The 17,658-nt window shown below is 39.1% G+C and overlaps 1 protein-coding gene and 2 pseudogenes across 3 annotated transcripts in view; 2 read left to right on the top strand and 1 right to left on the bottom strand.

The window, feature by feature from the left end:
• C1H5orf22 (chromosome 1 C5orf22 homolog) overlaps positions 1–17,658 on the top strand; it is a 29,004-nt gene that overhangs the window by 1,734 nt on the left and 9,612 nt on the right. Inside the window, exons 2-7 of one of the 3 annotated variants that reach the window (XM_074386857.1) lie at positions 642–702; positions 3,430–3,579; positions 7,859–8,288; positions 10,769–10,831; positions 11,099–11,220; positions 16,711–16,777. In XM_074386857.1, the coding sequence (XP_074242958.1) occupies positions 642–702; positions 3,430–3,579; positions 7,859–8,288; positions 10,769–10,831; positions 11,099–11,220; positions 16,711–16,777 (893 nt within the window). Of the gene's footprint in view, positions 1–556; positions 703–3,429; positions 3,580–7,858; positions 8,289–10,768; positions 10,832–11,098; positions 11,221–16,710; positions 16,778–17,658 lie in introns of all 3 variants that reach the window. The other 2 variants (XM_003936205.4, XM_074386860.1) reach the window with 2 other exon arrangements.
• LOC104652696 (histone-binding protein RBBP4 pseudogene) lies at positions 5,146–6,471 on the bottom strand (annotated as a pseudogene).
• Positions 11,353–12,639, top strand: LOC101044107 (large ribosomal subunit protein uL18-like; annotated as a pseudogene).

The raw sequence follows: 17,658 nt of genomic DNA, 5'->3' as shown, positions 1-17,658 counted from the left end.
TGAGTTCAAGGTGGCAGCAGGAAGGCAGCTGGAGGTGCAAGTTGGAAGTTCTGAGGACAACGTAATGCTTGAGATTATCATCTGCACCATTTACAAGAAACAAATTTTTATCCTTTTCCACTTTTTTCTTTTTTTTTTTTTTGAGACAGAGTTTTGCTCCTGTTGCCCAGGCTGGAGTGCAGTGGCATGATCTCAGCTCACTGCAACCTCCGCCTCTCAGGTTCAAGTGATTCTCCTGCCTCAGCCTCCCTGGTGGCTGGGATTACAGGTGCCCACCACTACACCCAGCTAATTTTTTTGTATTTTTAGTAGAGACGGGCTTTCACTAAGTTGGCCAGGCTGCTCAAGCTCCTGACGTTAGGCAATCTACCTGCCTCAGACTCCCAAAGAGCTGGGATTACAGGCGTGAGCCACTGCACCTGGCTCTTTTTCCACTTTTTGACAGCATAGTATGCTTTCGATATGTGCATTGTTTCGCATTGTTTTTCAGTCTGCAGTTGGGGGTGTGCTCATGGTTTCAGTATTAATTCTGATTGTATGCCTATGTCTTTTACAGGTTCTACCCTTTATATACCGAGCCATTGGCTCAAAGCATCTTCCTGCCAGTAATATAAGTTTTTTACATTTTGATTCACATCCAGACCTCCTTATTCCTGTGAATATGCCAGCAGACACCGTGTTTGATAAGGAAACACTCTTTGGGTAATAAGTGATTTTATTCATGGTCTTTTGTGTTTGAAGTACAATTCGCAGTAGATAATAAGCAATTATAGCAAATAGACTTTGCTAACCTTATGGGTTTGGGGGGGGTTTGTTTCTCTTTGTGCCTCTTTCATTTTGTTTAGAACAAGTGTTGACAACTTTCTTAAAGAGCCAAATTAGTAAATATTTTAGGTTTGCTGGCCATATGGTCTCTGTTGCCACTACTTATCTTTGCCTTTGTAGTATTGAGGAAGGAGACCCAGGCATCTGGGATTCCCTCCCACTCTTGTCATCCACTGTGCAGCTCAATAGAAAAGAGAGCAGGCCAGCTGGCGCCTCCTGAATCTCTTTCCTGAAAATAACACGCTTGGTCTTGGGGAAACTCTCTGGATGATACTATTTTTACTTAAAACAAGATCAAACCAGAAACCTTTTCACATGTGAGTCCTAAAGCTATAAACTTAAGATTCTTCCACGTGTAATATCTAAAGTATAAGCCTATCTAAAGGCAGAACCTTCCTTTGTTAAACGAGCTGGGTTTTCAACAAATTACTGCCTGGTCTCCTGGCGGAATAAACTTCCTCCTTTATTCGGTGTTCGAGAGATCCGTTTCCCACGGCTGCTCCTGCTACAGTATGAAACCAATCAGAGGCACTGTGTAAATAAATGACAGTGGCTGTGTTCCAATAAAACTTTATTTACAATCTGGGCATGGTGGATGAGCCTGTAGTCCCAGCTACTCAGGAGGCTAGGGTAGGAGGATCACTTGTGGCCAGCAGTTCCAGGCTGTGAACAAGCCTGTGCATAGCCTCTGCACTCCAGACTGAGCAACATAACCACACCACACCCCATCTCTTAAAAGAAACAAACCAAAAAAAAAAAAAACTTTGTTAACAAAAACAGCCTGGCCAATGTTTAATGTTTGCTAAAACTTTACAGAGACCATTGGATTCTCATGTCAATTTCTGCATTTAGTCCATTGCCATATGTTGTTTTGGTTGAAATATATGTTGAAAATTCAGGCTTTCACAGACATGTAATTGGAAAAGGAAAGAGTATTTTCATAGCCTTCTTCGATAATAGTCTGATAGTACAAGAAAACTTGACAGGTAGTAGTTTATGAAAGCTTAGTTGAAATGTAGAATTCAGCAATTCAGTGTCAAGTGTGAATAACCATAGTTTATTGATCACTCCTTTCAAGATAAATAGTGCTCAGCTCGAAGTTCAGTCACAAGTGCTTTTCCTTGAGACAACTGTTATGCTTCAAACTGTATAGCAGAAGAGCTTTCAGAGCATTTCTGATTTTGCCACACACAATATTTAAAAATGTATACTAAGGATGGAAAGTTAATAAAATTCAGATGTTCTCAAATGAAACTTTTATATTTATTTATTTATTTATTGTGCTAGTGGTTGGTAATGAAGAATACAGTAACTACTAACAGTTTGGTACTGCTGCCTTAGTTAACGTTGGAACATCAACCCACCATTGCCTTTGCACCATCTTGACGCATGTCAATAAATGAAAACAGGAAATAATACCTTAGTACTTTTTTTTTAAATTCATTTTCTTTGGCCTTGATTTGGTCTTTTTTTTTTTATTATTGCATTTTAGGTTTTGGGGTACATGTGAAGAACATGCAAGATTGTTGCATAGGTACACACATGGCAGCGTGATGTGCTGCCTTCCTCCCCATCACCTGTATCTGGCATTTCTTCCCATGCTATCTCTCCCAAACTCCCCACCCCGTGCTGTCCCTCCCCTATTTCCCCCCAACAGACCCCAGTGTGTGATGCTCCTCTCCCTGTGTCCATGTGTTCTCATTGTTCAGTACCCATCTGTGAGTGAAAACATGCGGTGTTTGATTTTCTGTTCTTGTTTCGGTTTGCTGAGAATGATGGTTTCCAGGTTCATCCATGTCCCTACAAAGAACATGAACTCATCGTTTTTGATGGCTGCATAGTATTCCATGGTGTATATGTGCCACATTTTCCCTGTCCAGTCTATCATCGATGGGCATTTGCGTTGGTTCCAGGTCTTTGCTATTGTAAACAGTGCTGCAATGAACATTTGTGTGCATGTCTCCTTATAGTAGAACGATTTATAATCCTTTGGATATATACCCAGTAATGGGATTGCTGGGTCAAATGGAATTTATATTTCTAGGTCCTTGAGGAGTCGCCACACTGTCTTCCAAGTACTTTTTTTTTTTTTGGGATGGAGTGTCTCTGTCACCCAGCCTGGAGTGCAGTGGTGGCATGGTCTCAGCTCACTGCAACCTCCACCTCCAGGGTTCAAGCAATTCTCTTGCCTCAGCCTCCCAAGTAGCTGGGATTACAGGCACCCACCACCACACCTGGCTAATTTTTGTGTTTTTAGTAGAGATGAGTTTTCACTATGTTGGTCCAACTGGACTCGAACCCTGTATTTTTAGTAGAGACAGGGTTTTACCATGTTGGCCAGACTGGTCTCGAACTCCTGACCTTGTGATCCACCGACCTCAGCCTCCCGAAGTGCTGGGATTAGAGGCATGAGTCACCATGCCCAGCAATATGTCAGTACTTTTATGAAAATAGTTTTGTCATAGAGATGTCCCAGAAAAAGCCTCAGGAACCGCCAAGGGACCACACTTTGATACCTGTGGTCTTAAAATGTTGTGGATGAAATTACACTTGGGGAAGAAAAAACCTGAAAGTTTTAATGTTGTCTTTCTATTTCTTTTCCAGAGAATTAAGTATTGAAAATTGGATTATGCCCGCGGTTTATGCAGGCCATTTTTCACATGTAATATGGTTTCATCCCATATGGGCTCAGCAAATCAGAGAGGGCAGACACCACTTTTTAGTAGGCAAAGACACTTCTACCACAACGATCAGGTAATTTCCTCATATTTGTGAATATGGAGGTTATTGAATGTTTCTATCTTATTTTAGATTCCTATAATAACTTCATAAGTCTCTGCCCACAAATAGGGTCAGATTAAGCCTCAGCTTCTCCAAAGAGTTCTCAAAACACCAAGAACAAACTTTTAATTCTCTTGATGTTCATTATATACCATTTATATTTAGTTGCTGGTCAAATTAGATTTTGAATGTGATCTTTATCCTCAGGAATTTGGGCTTCGTTGGTGATAAACTCCTTAATCCATTGAAGTATCTTACAGATTTATATATTCAGTAGTACATCTCAATGTAACTGTTGTCTGCTGAATTTAACAATTAGCAGCAAAAGGGCAAAATTATCTCATTTTGATTTTTTTATAAATCCAACAGCTGAATAAGTAGATTTGGGGCTTTAATTTTCTTAATTATAATATAATTAGTTTCAGATAAGTACTTAATCTAAAGTAAATTACAGCATCCTCTGACGTGAGATACAGGTACAACTGTTTTACTGTATAAGCTATTTAACCAATGTTTTGTGTATCTTGTGATACTATCATACCTTTAGAAATACCAATATGTTCTTTACAATTTTCTTCTGATAGAGTGAATTTTCTTTTTATGTAGAAAAGCAATTTATTCCATTTTAAGCACTTACACAGTTAGTCATGGAGAGTAACAGGCCTGCTGGTGAAACAGGTCACCCAAAATGCAGATGGCATCAAACTCGTGGTCAAGGACTAACTCCTAAAAAAAAAAAAAAAATGCAACTTTTATCAAGGACTAATTTAATTTTTAAAACAAATACAAGTTATTGATTCACTCTTCTCAACTTGACAGTCTACCTGTGGCATAAGTGTCAAGTAAAAACATACATCTTTACAACTTGGTGGTCCCAAGTTAAAAAAAAAAAAAAAACACCATTTCACAGAAAGGAAAGAAACAACATGAAAACAACTCAAGAAATACACTAATGAGCAAAAATACATGGGGAAAGAGGAACGTGTAGTTTTGACTTAACTGAAGAAACCAAGAGGAAACTGGTCTACATATGAAAATGTGCATCCTGTGAAGTCAGGTGTCAAGATTTGAGTAGGAATCTACTCAAATATATGACTCGAATCTCCCCTATTTCCTGAATTAAAGTGGCATCTTTCAGTATGTATACTTCATGGCTCAGACACCTACCTCATTTAGCTCTATTCCTTACTCACTCTAGCCTTTACTAAAATGAGTCTGAAAAACTTGGGGATATAGCATAAGAAAAATAATCACAAGTAATATTCCCCTTTCTGTAGCTACTTTAGACCTCGGTTTGTTACTGGAAAATTCCTGAAGAAAATTTCAATGTAAGTCTGGGGCTTTGCTGAATCAAGCCCCCCCTCCCAACCGTTCATATTTAGAAAACACCCACTGTTTGGGCTAATAGCATTATTGGTGGTACCTATTACAGAGGGATAGCTGAACAAAGTCTGTGTCTCAAAACCAGTGTTAAATCACTCTCAGGGTTGAGAAGAAAAAAGGGGAGTTTAAAATCACAAGAAGTAAAGTCATATACATCTAGGACCCTTGTCTTTCTGGGTCCATGCTTCCTTCAGGGTCTTCATTGTTATAAACGTTCTCTTCCATTTGCCACACTTGCATGATATTGTCTTCTGAAACAGAACAAATCACCAAGGTTCATTGGGCTTGCAGGAGAAATCAGGTATCTTGGCAGTATGACCACCATGAATAAACAACTGTGGTGGCCCATCTTCTGGGGATTGTTCTTCTCCAATTTTACTTAAATCCCAGACATTCAGTCTGTGATCTGTACCACTGGAAGCCAAAGTAATCTCACTGTGAGGTGACCACTGAACCTGGAATATTCCATCCTTATGTGATTCAAAGGAATGCAACTTAAGTTTCAGATTTCTTAGATCCTACAAGGCAACAGTCTTGTCAGCTGATCCTGTGGCAAGAATGAACTCACTATAAGGATTGAAAGAGAGGCAGTTTACTTCAGCAATGTGAGTGTCAACTGAGTGGCTTGGTTTGGCAGTATTGTTTGAACGAGTATCCCAAATCGTAAGTTTCATCGTCAGCAACTGACCCAGAGACTCATGGATCAGATGCCAGGAGACATCTTCTACTACCGCTATATGGCCTGTAAAGATGGTCTTCGCATCCACCACTTTTTCTTCCTTTGGACAGCACTGATGTCCCATAGGCAGTGTGGTCATCTGAAGCACTAAGCAAGTGCCCACTGAGATTTGGGTTCCAAGAAAGCCCATAGGCTTCCTTCTGATGTCCATGGAGATGCAAGTCTGGGTTGCATTCTCCAGAAGGATCTGGCGTAGAAAAATGTTTTATATAGTCCAAGACAAGAACATCACTGGATGGAGTCTTTGTTGCGATGATACAAGGGTCCTGGGGCGTATAATGAGCCTTGTTTACTTCTTCTTCATGGTTGATCTTAATTTCTGTTTCAGTTTTTCCACTAACTGAACCAAAACCTCCAAATTCTCCTTTCTCACTGTCATAGTGTCACGCATCAAACTGAACATCATCATTAGGGAGTTGCACACTGGCTATAACAAGATGGTTTTGTTCATCCGAAGTGTGTGTCCCCAGGACAAGTTGATGAATGCTGAAATCTTTCCCTTCTGGTCTGGTTATGTCTGGAAGCCACTGGGCAGTTAGGCTGGGCCACTCCAGATCATGGATCTTCACCAAATCATAAAGAAAAGGAGTGTTATTTTTCCGTATTTTGTATTCCTCATTGATCACTCATTCTTCCACTGCATCATCAAAAGCTGCTTCCTTGTCGGCCAGGGGAATCCTGGGGCCGAGCGTTGCAGGAAGGCTGCAATCCGATGGGATGAATATTTTAAGCAGTATAGCCATAACTTTCTAGAACCTTAGGGAAAATGGAATGAAATAGTAATACATTGAAAATAAGATAGTCTTTCTCATTGAAAAATGATACTTTTTATTTCTAATTTATTCTTAATTATACAATTAACTTTTGTAGTATAGATTCTTTTGCAGAAATAGCTTTGCTGTGATATATGAAAATTGTATTTATTTCGGATATAGTTCAAAAGAAATAATTAAGACTCAGCCTGTAAATACTGTATATACTACCAGTATGTGTAAAGTACTAGTAGGGCTTTTATTGAATAGTTCAGTGATTAGGCCTAATTTAACCTGCAAAATCAAATAATATTCAGCAATCTGACACAGACATTTGAAACTCCATGTGTGATTAACAATTTTGGAAGATTTTGACTCATGATTTTGGTTATTCCTGCAAGTAAAAATGTATGGAAGAGACACATATACATGTAGGTGTGCAGTTTGATAAATATTTGTATGTTTGTATGCTCAGAACACGGGAAAACTACTGTTATTAAAAAGAGTATAAATTTAGGTTGAGGAATACAGCCTTGTCTTTCTTAGGATTGTACAGTTTTTAATAAGCCTGGACATTAGTTTCATTATGTCATTAATCTGTTTTTAGAAAATAGCTTTTACAGTTTAAAGCCATGTATGCTGGGAGAGGACAAGTGGGAAATAAATGTGAACCATTATTTTAGGTGGGTAAGGCATGCCTCTAGAAGGAGTATTTGGCTTCACTGTTTAAAGTATTTACCAAGTCACTTTTCATTGAAAATCTTATGGTTTTATAGAAATTAACAGCTTTAAAATATGTCGGGGAATTTCTAGTAAGAGAAATTATTTCCAGATATAATTTTTCTCTTAAATGATTTTTTTGGATAAAGATTCAACTGATAGAGAACAAAGGAGCACTGGCTTGAGAGAGTTGATTCTTATATTGGAGTTCACTATACACGGTCCAGGCCTATGTGGCAGCTCTAGAGTTTGGGGAACCCTACTTCCTTCTCTCTTTGTGCACCACTATCTCTAGAATATTGCCCTTGTCCTTATAGTCCAAGGTGGCTTCCCCACTCTGTGTTCACATGCCAGTCAGCAGAACAGGATAGCAAAGCTCTGTAGGCTTTTCTTCCATTCCCAACCACTGGCCTGAATTTAATCACCTGGCCACATCAGGCTGCAAGGCAGACTGAAATATAATCCTTTCATGGGACAGCTGTGTGTACAGCTAAGAATTTGAGGACTGCTCTTTCTACAGAAGAACAGGAAGTACAAATACTAGAGACTGCTCTCAGTTTTTGTCAAATAGGTCCTTTCGTTTATTTCTGCCATGCCATAGTGAAATGTCAACTAATTTGCCCATTCTTCTTAAAAATCGTTTTTTCCTCTGATTCAGGGTTACAAGTACAGATCATTACTTCCTAAGTGATGGTCTGTATGTACCTGAAGACCAGCTAGAGAACCAAAAACCTTTACAATTGGATGTAATTATGGTAAAACCTTATAAACTCTGTAACAATCAAGAAGAAAATGATGCAGTGTCTTCTGCTAAGAAACCAAAGCTAGCCCTGGAAGATTCGGAAAACACTGCCTCTACTAACTGTGACTCTTCTTCAGAAGGACTGGGAAAGGACACAGTGACACAGAGAAGTGGCCAGACTTGTCCAGAACCGTCATGTTCATGTTCTTCTGAAAATCAGGAATGCCAGACCACAGCCAGCACTGGAGAAATCCTGGAAATTTTGAAGAAAGGGAAAGCATTTGTTTTAGATATTGACTTGGATTTTTTTTCAGTCAAGAATCCCTTCAAAGAAATGTTCACTCAGGTAAATATTGTATTTTTAACACATGGATCTTGAGAATTGTATGGCTTTTCTCTAGATGAGGAATCAGCAAACTCTTTAAACAGCCAGCTAGTAATTATTTTAGGCTTTGGGGTTCCCAATCTCTGCTGATTTTCTCTGTTGTTGTTTTCAAAACCTTTTAAAGTTGTATATACCATTCGTAACCTGAGGGCCATACAAAAACAGGCCATAGGCTGTAGATTGCCAACTGCTGCTCTAGATAGTATTTATTATTTTGCATTTATTAATTGGGGTAATATATACATAGGTGATGGATAAAGTATATACAGTCAGCCCTCTGTATCCATAGGTTTTGTATCACTGGATTTAACCAGCCACAGATAGGAAATAGTCGGAAAAAATAAAAAACAACTAGAAACAACAATACAAGAGTAAAAAATAGCACAAATAAAAAACAATACAGTATAACACCTATTGACATAGGATTTACACTGTATTCAGTACCATAAGTAATTTAGAGATGACTTCAAGCATATGAGAAGATATGCATAGGTTATATGCAAATACTACTATTTATATCAGGGACTTGAGCATCCGCAGATTTTGGTATCCACAGGAGGTCCCAGAACCGATCCCCCACAGATACCAAGGGACAAGTGTACATTGAAATATAGCACTCTCTTCCTTACATCCCCATTCCCTCAGTTCTTTGCTTCAGAAACAAATATTGTGGTCAGTTTCTTGTGTACCTTTCCAGAGATATTCTATATATAAATCCTGTGTGAGACAGATTATTCCTTAAACAGTGACATGCCTGATTACTCAACTAAATATTTGTAATGAAAGTTTCTAGAAAGTTACATAAGAAATTCAGAGGCAGTTATTCCTTTTAGAGTGCTATCAGGAAACCTGGGAACACAAGGATATTTAGAGCCTTTATACCCTTTGGTACAATGGACTTTTTAAAAAGCATATTACACTTTATTATTTAATAGCAATTTTTTAAATATCATTAGGAAAGACAGTTGTCCATTGTTTCTTCAAGAACATGTTCAGGCTGGGCATGGTAGCCCATGTGTATAATCCCAGCACTTTGGGAGGCCACAGCAAGAGGATCACTTGAGCCAAAGAGTTCGAGAACAGCACAGGCAATGTAGCAAGATCCCATCTCTACAAAAAAACTATTTTTAAATCTAGCCAGGCATAGTGGCACATGCCTGTGGTCTCACTACTCAGGAGGCTGAGATGGGAGGATCACTTAAGCCTGGGAGGTCAAAGCTGCAGTGAGTCATGATTGCACCACTGCACTCCAGCCAGGGCAGCAGAGCAAGGACCATCTCTTGATTTGGCTGGGCGCGGTGGCTCACGCCTGTAATCCCAACACTTTGGGAGGCTGAGGCAGGTGGATCACGAGGTCAAGAGATCAAGACCATCCTGGCTAATACAGTGAAACATCATCTCTACTAAAAATACAAAAATTAGCCAGGCGTGGTGGCATGCACCTGTAGTCCCAACTACTCAGGAGGCTGAGGCAGGAGAATCTCTTGAACCCAGGAGTGGAGGTTGCAGTGAGCCAAGATCACACCATTGCACTCCAGCCTGAGTGACAAAGCAAGACTCCATCTCTCCATCTCAAAAAAAAAAAAAAAAGAAAGAAAGAAAGAAGAAAAAAGCATGTTCAAAAGTTAGAGGGAGTTACATTCTATTGTTACCTCTACTGTTTATTAGCTATATGATCTTAGGAAACTTACTTAACCTTTCTGACCCATAGTTTCTTCAAGTATCAAATCAGAATAATGAGACCCAACTTATAGGATTATTATTATGAATAAAGCACTGAAGATATACCACAACATTGTGTTTAATGAATTTTAGCTCTTGGGTATAAACTCTTCCTGAGAATACTCCTAAATGGGATTACTGGGGCCAGAAGTACCCACCTATATAATAGATCCATGTAGCTGTGCTAAACAAAAGGAAACATTCTCCTGCAGAGTCTGTATAGCAAGCATCTTTCTTCCCTTACGTGGAGCCTCCTGACAGATATTCTGTGTCTTTGACATTCTGCCTCCAGTATTGTCTGTGTACTTCAGAGTTCTCTTCTGCAAAGTGGGCATGGGGAGTGCTTTGTTGTTATTAAAGATATGTATATGTCCTATAAACAGCTAAAGTCTGTTTAGATCCTAGGACATGCCATTTATATAGCAGAATATTATTAAAAATATTTTTGTCTCTTGACTCATTAGCCCCCTAGTATGCTTCCTTAGATAATTTTTACATAGTATTGTCATGCCCAACTGGATAGAGGTGCCTTTAAAAAGTGATACTTACAATAAAAATTTAAAGTATACATTTTGCCTGATTCTCTTATACAAACCTTTAAATAATTATCTGAGATATTTTTGTATCACAAGCAAAGCTGTCTCTTCCTTAAAGCATATCGTTAAAAGAAGTTTAACTTTATTTTTTCTGGTATGTGGATTTTTTGTTTTGTTTTCCAGGAGGAGTACAAAATCTTACAAGAGCTGTACCAATTTAAGAAACCCAGCACTGACCTAACAGAGGTATTCTCCATTTGTTTCTTTGGGGTTTTATTCATTTATCATATAATTAATAATATCTTGCAAAGTACTAGAGTCATCTCAAAAGACTGCTCAAAGTGTGTGTGTGTGTGTGTGTGTGTGTGTGTGTGTGTGTGTGTGTTGGCAAAGCCCATGGTTAGTACTCGAAAATTACGTTTTAACTAATTGAGCCAAGGTTTTTTGTAATAGGATGTTGCTTATTTTTTGAAAGAATCACTATATAATCTCAGTTTTCCAATGTATTTAAAGGAAGATTTGGTCGATATTGTTGATACTCGAATTCATCAGTTAGAGGATTTAGAAGCCACTTTTGCTGATTTGTGTGATGGTGATGATGAAGAAACTGTACAGAGATGGGCTTCAAACCCTGGGTAAGACTCCCAAACATTTTTTCCCCAACTCTACTAACTTTCAGTTTTAGGTATGTTCCTAAGTTTGCAAGATACATTGCTTTTAAAAAATTAGAATTCAGCACCTTTCTGTCCCCTAGCGCTGCTGGGCCTGCAGGTCTCTGCTGAGCCACGGATGTGGGTCTGTGTTCCGCAGGATGGGGTTTGTTAAAGCTGTCAAGAATAAGGCCTACTTTAAGAGATACCAAGTGAAATTTAGAAGACGATGAGAGGGTAAAACTGATTACTATGCTCAGAAATACTTGGTGCTACAGGATAAAAATAAATACAACACACTCAAATACAGGATGATAGTTCGTGTAACAAACAGGATTTGTCAGATTGCTTATGCCCATGTAGGAAGGGATATGAGCGTCTGTGCAGCATACGCACACAAACTGCCAAAATACAGTGTGAAGGTTGGCCTGATAAATTCTGCCGCAGCATATCGTCCTGGCCTGCTGCTGGCCCGCTGCTGGCCCGCGGGCTTCTCAATAGGTTTGGCATGGGCAAGATGTAGGAAGACCAAGTGGAGGTGACTGGTGATGAATACCATGTGGGAAGCATTGATGATCAGCCAGAATTATAGCCTTTACCTGCTGTTTGGATGCACGCCTTGCCAGAACTACCACTGGCAATACAGTTTTTAGCACCCCAAAGCGATCTGTGGATGCAGCCTTGTCTATCCCTCACAGTACCAAATGATTCCCTGGTTAGTATTCTGAAAGCAAGGAATTTAATGCAGAAGTACATCGGAAGCACATCATGGACCAGAATGTTGCAGATTACATGCAGTACTTAATGGAAGAAGATGCAGATGCTTACAAGAAACAGTTCTCTCAATACGTAAAGAACGGCGTAACTCCAGACATGATGGGGGAGATGTCTAAGAAAGTTCATGCTGCTATACAAGAGAATCCGGTCTATGAAAAGAAGGTCATGTTTACAAGAAACAGTTCTCTCAAAACATAAAGAATGGCATGGCCAGGCACAGTGGCATATGTCTGTAATCACAGCACTTTGGGAGGCCAAGACAGACAGATCATGAGGTCAAGAGATTGAGACCATCCTGGTCAACATGGTGAAACCCCGTCTCTACTGAAAATACAAAAATTAGCTGGGCATGGTGGCGCACCTGTAGTCCCAGCTATTTGGGAGGCTGAGGCAGGAGAATCTCTGTCTTAAAAAAAAAATGGTGTAACTCCAGACACGATGGAGGAGATGTATAAGAAAGCTCATGCTGCTATACGAGAGAATCCAGTCTATGAAAAGAAGCCCAAGAAAGAAGTTAAAAAGAAGAGATAGAACTGTCCCAAAATGTCCCTTGCTCAGAAGAAAGATCCGGTAGCTCAAAAGAAGGCAGGCTTCGTCAGAGCTCAGGAGTGGGCTCCTGAGAACTAAACCAAACAATTTTCTGTGAGGATTTTTCAGATAAAGACAACTTATGGAGAGCAATTTTAAAAAAAAAAAAAATAAGCCGGGCGCGGTGGCTCAAGCCTGTAATCCCAGCACTTTGGGAGGCTGAGGCGGGTGGATCACGAGGTCGAGAGATCGAGACCATCCTGATCAACATGGTGAAATCCCATCTCTACTAAAGATACAAAAAATTAGCTGGGCATGGTGGCACGTGCCTGTAATCCCAGCTACTCAGGAGGCTGAGGCAGGAGAATTGCCTGAGCCCAGGAGGCAGAGGTTGCAGTGAGCCGAGATCGTGCCATTGCACTCCAGCCTGGGTAACAAGAGCGAAACTCCGTCTCAAAAAAAAAAAAAAATAGTATTCAGCTACTTGGGACACTGAGGCAGGAGAAGATCACTTGAGGCCAGGAGTTCCAGACCATCCTGGGCAACATAACAAGACCCTGTCTCTAATAAAAGGTTTTTAATTAGCCGGATATGGTAGCACACACCTACAGTCCCAGCTGCTTGGGAGGCTGAGGTGGGAGGATTGCCTGAGTCTAGGAATTTGAGACTACAGTGAGCTGTGATTATGCCATTGCACTCTACCCTGGGCGACAGAGACCTTGTCTCAAAAAAAAAGGGAGAGAGAGAGAAAGAAAAAGGAATCCGTATTAAGTTTCAACACATTTACTAACAATAGTTAACATTATTGGGTGTTTTCTGTCTACCCTTTGTTTAAGATTTTTCCTTGTATTATCTCATGTACTCCTTATAACAGTCTAATGGTTTTATTATGTAAATTTTATAGATGAGAAAACCAAGGTTAAGTAAGTTGCCCAAAGTCACATAGTGAGTAGACATGTTTTTAGTCTTTATACAGTAGCTGCCCCTAAATATGAGATATTGTACAAGGTCTTATAGAGAATTAAAGATGAGTAGTACATAGGCATTCCCTACTCTAAGTAGAATAAGAAAAAAATACTAACCTAACAACAGTAAAGTAAATTACTTGACAAGTAAATTACAATGTGAATTACCTTCTTTTAAGGAAAACCCAAATACAAGTGGAAGGGTATTTTCAATCTCTTGACGTGAAGGAGCAGTATTTGAAGGCTAGATTCTCCATCAGGTCATTTATTTGACTGACTGTTCGTATTACCTTGAAAGTATGGAGAGAGACGTTCTTTTGGAGTGAAAGCCTTTGGTATTGAAGCTGGTGTGAAAGAATATTGACATAAATATTACAGTTACTTTTCTCTAAAATATTTCTTAAATCATGTAAACTCAAATGGCCAGAAAACTAAAACAAAACTATCAGACAAACTTTTTGTCCCCGTGAGCATAGGAAAACCAGAACTAGCTTTTTGTTTTGTTTTGTTTGAGGTGGAGTCACACTGTCACCCGGGCTGAAGTGCAGTGGCGCAATCTCAGCTCACTGCAACCTCCTGCCTCTGAAGTAGCATATTTTAGATTAATTTCCCACAAAATGTCATATTATTCTCTCTGGTGTAAACAAAAGAAAATCAGTTGTAAGACAGCAAGACAAAATGCGAAATTAGAATCATAGTACTTGAGGCCAGAACATGAATAGCCCTAAGATTTGTCATGTTATGGTTATTAAAAATAATTCAACAGATCTCTAGAAGAATATGGAAGAAAACTGGAACGGTGGTTGCCTCTGGGGAGAGGAATTCTATGGCTAAATGATAAAGTATATGAGTGAGAAATTATTTATTTTGCTATGTGCATGTATTATCTATTCAAAATACTCATTGTAATTTTTACTTAAAATATTCAGAAACATCCCTGAAATGTAAACATCTTAAAGCTTTAATTATTGAGACTTAACACAGCAGTGATGTGGAAGAATAATTCACAGTAATATTAATCACATCGATAAGTACTGATTAGGCACTTTAACATCAGTTAATGGCTGGGCGTGGTGGCTCACGCCTGTAATCTGAGCAATTTGGGAGGCCAAGGTGGGCAGATTGCCTGAGCCCAGGAGTTCGAGACCAGCCTGGGTGACATGGTGAAATCCTGTCTCTACAAAAAAATGCAAAAAATTAGCCAGGCATGGTGGCGTGTGCCTATGGCCCCTGCTACTTAGGAGGCTGAGGTGGGAGGTTCACTTGACCCTGGGAGGTCAAGGCTGCAGTGAGCTGAGATCACACGACTGCACTGCAGCCTGGGTGAGGGAGTCCCTGTCTCAAAAAAAAAAAAAAAAAAAAAAAATCAGTTATTGCTTTTTCCTCTTTAGTATAGCGAACTGGTTCTAAAAATGATTCCCTCTTTTTTAAACTGATAGAAGAGGAAGATAGAGAAATAAGTCACAGGACAGGAGTCTTCCTAGAAATACTGAAAAATATCTACTATTTTGTTATTTCATGAAGTCTCAAACTAAGTTTAAACGTTAAACAACAACAATAGGCCTGGAAACCTTAGAATCCTAAGTCCAGCCCACAGACTTCTATAGACTTCCACTGAAAGAACACTCTGCCTATTGAGCATGCCCAGTTAGCTTCTCATCACCAGCAGAGAGTTCTTTCACAGACTCGAAGATATGCTGAGACTACAACAGTAGTGAGTTTAGACTGTGCTTGATATTGAGAGGGAAAAAATAGCATAAAGGAAAAGTAGATGTGACCGAAAGAAAAGTCTCCCCAAACTAACCATGACCCTAGAGAGCCAGACCCTCAGCATGGAGTCTTTACTATGTCTAGGGCAGTGAGGTGAGTGGTTAGGGTCCAAAAGCCTAGAAAATGTCATTAGTGAAAAGGAAAAAGTAACAGGACCAGTGGGCAAGCAGGCAGCCCTCCAGGTGTCCTTTTTTCTTTCTTTTTTCCCTTCCAGAATATTCGTGGAGGAGGGATTAAAATACTAGAAACATTAGCCAATCAGACCTTCCAAAGGGTTTCACCTAAACTTAATACCTTAAATGCAACAATGTTATATCAGATGATGTAGGATTTTTCTGGTTATAATATTATATACTGGCCAAGCCTGGTCTCATACCTATAATCTCAACACTTTTGGAGGCTGTGGTAGAAGGATTACTTGAGGCCAAGAGTTCAAGACCAGTCTAGGCAACACAACAAGACCCTATCTCTACAAAAATATTTTAAAATTAGTTGGATGTGGTGGTGTTCACATATAGTCCCAGCTACTCGGGAGGCTGAAATGGGAAATTCCTTAAGCCCAGAGTTCGAGGCTGCAGTGAGCCATAATCACACCACTGCCCTCCAGCCTGGGTGACAGAGCGAGAACCTGTCTCAATAAGAATAGTAATAATAATTATATATACCAATAAACAATTCTTAATTTTTTTTTTTTTTTTTTTAGCTTTCGGGAAACAGCTTCATTTTTCATCACAGCATGCTAACAACACTTAATTTTCTTGCTAATCAAAATAATTTATTTTTTTGAGACAGAGTTTCACTTGTCGCCTGTGGTGGAGTGCAGTGGCTTGGCCTCGGCTCACTGCAACCTCTGCCTCCCAAGTTCAAGCAATTCTGCTGCCTCAGCCTCCCAGGTAGCTGGGACTACAGGCATGCACCTCCACACTGGGCTGATCTTGTATTTTTAGTAGAGACAAGGTTTCACAATGTTGGCCAGGCTGGTCTCAAACTCCTGACCTCGGGTGATCTGCCTGCCTCTGCCTCCCAAAGTGCTGGGATTACAAGTGTGATCTACCTCACTCGGCCTATTGTAAATATTTAAGGTGTACAACATGGTCTTTTGATATACATAGTAAAATGGTTACTATAGTTAAGTAAATAAAGTCCTCAAAATAATTTTTGAAGTCACTAGAACTTCCCATTTTTGAAGAAGAAATCTTGTTTTCTTGAATGCTCACTTTTAATCCTTAACACAATCTGTAATATTTTAGGTAAGAAAACAGGAAACATTTATTTCTTAATATTTTAAGATATTTGAACAGCTTTATATTTTATTTCCTAAGCACCATATGAAGCATGTTATTATGGTAAATGTTAGTATGATGTATCATTTGCTATTGTCATTTTAGCTGCAGTGGTTGTGATGTTTAATTTGAGTGGGGTGGCTTTTTTCCAGAATGGAATCACTAGTTCCCCTTGTACAGAGTTTGAAAAAACGGATGGAAGTACCAGACTATGAAATGGTAAATATTTTATATTAAAGTATAAAATTGACCCTTTAGAAAGACAATTTTCTGGGTAGAAAAATTTGCTTTTTGCTAAAGTAGTTCATTTTTGTTTGTGCTCCTGTGAAGTCTGAAAGAATTATTAAGAAATGAGTGAAAAAACACATACATTGAAATAGAATACTGGAAAAGTTTTCCAGGAAAAACATTTTTCCCTCAATTTTATGTATCAGGCAAAAGTCCTGTGTGTTTTTTTAAATTTTGTCTGTGGTCAGATCTCTCTCCAGCAGCCAAAAGTACACAATTTCTAAAATTGTCTGTTTTTTATTGATTAGTATTTATGCTTTCTTCTTCCTTCCTTTTTTTTTCCTTCCTATTTAAAACCTTTTCTGTTTGTAGAAACCAAAACACAAAGAAGAAAGGGAGAGCTGTGACTAGCGCATTTTAAATGTGTTAGGTGTTTGTCAACAGGGATCTGAATGCTGTGGCCAAAGATACTTTGAGTCATAATTTCTTTTATTTTTATATCGTTTTGCCATCTTTGAAGCATGTATTTTTCCCTTTTGACCTTGTACTTGAGATGAGAAAGCTGTAGCTTAAAATGTTCAAATGACTTCTCTCAGATTTGATGCCAAGGCTGAGACTTCCAAGTCTCCTGCCTCTTAGTGTGGTCTTTCTCTTACTTCAGTAAGCTGAGTTTGCATGTTTTATTTACTTATGGAATACAGTCAGACCAGTTGTTTGACCGAAGTTGAAGTATTGATTTAAGTATTGATTGAATTTATAAGATCTTGCTGGTATTCTTTAAAATAAGAGACGTGTGTTTTCATACTGCTGATAAAGACATACCCAAGACTGGGCAATTTACAAAAGAAAAAGTTTAATGGACTTACAGTTCC

The sequence above is a fragment of the Saimiri boliviensis genome, chromosome 1 (assembly GCF_048565385.1).
Source record: "Saimiri boliviensis isolate mSaiBol1 chromosome 1, mSaiBol1.pri, whole genome shotgun sequence".
Lineage (NCBI taxonomy): Eukaryota > Metazoa > Chordata > Mammalia > Primates > Cebidae > Saimiri > Saimiri boliviensis.
This window is presented reverse-complemented; position numbering and strand designations above follow the sequence as displayed.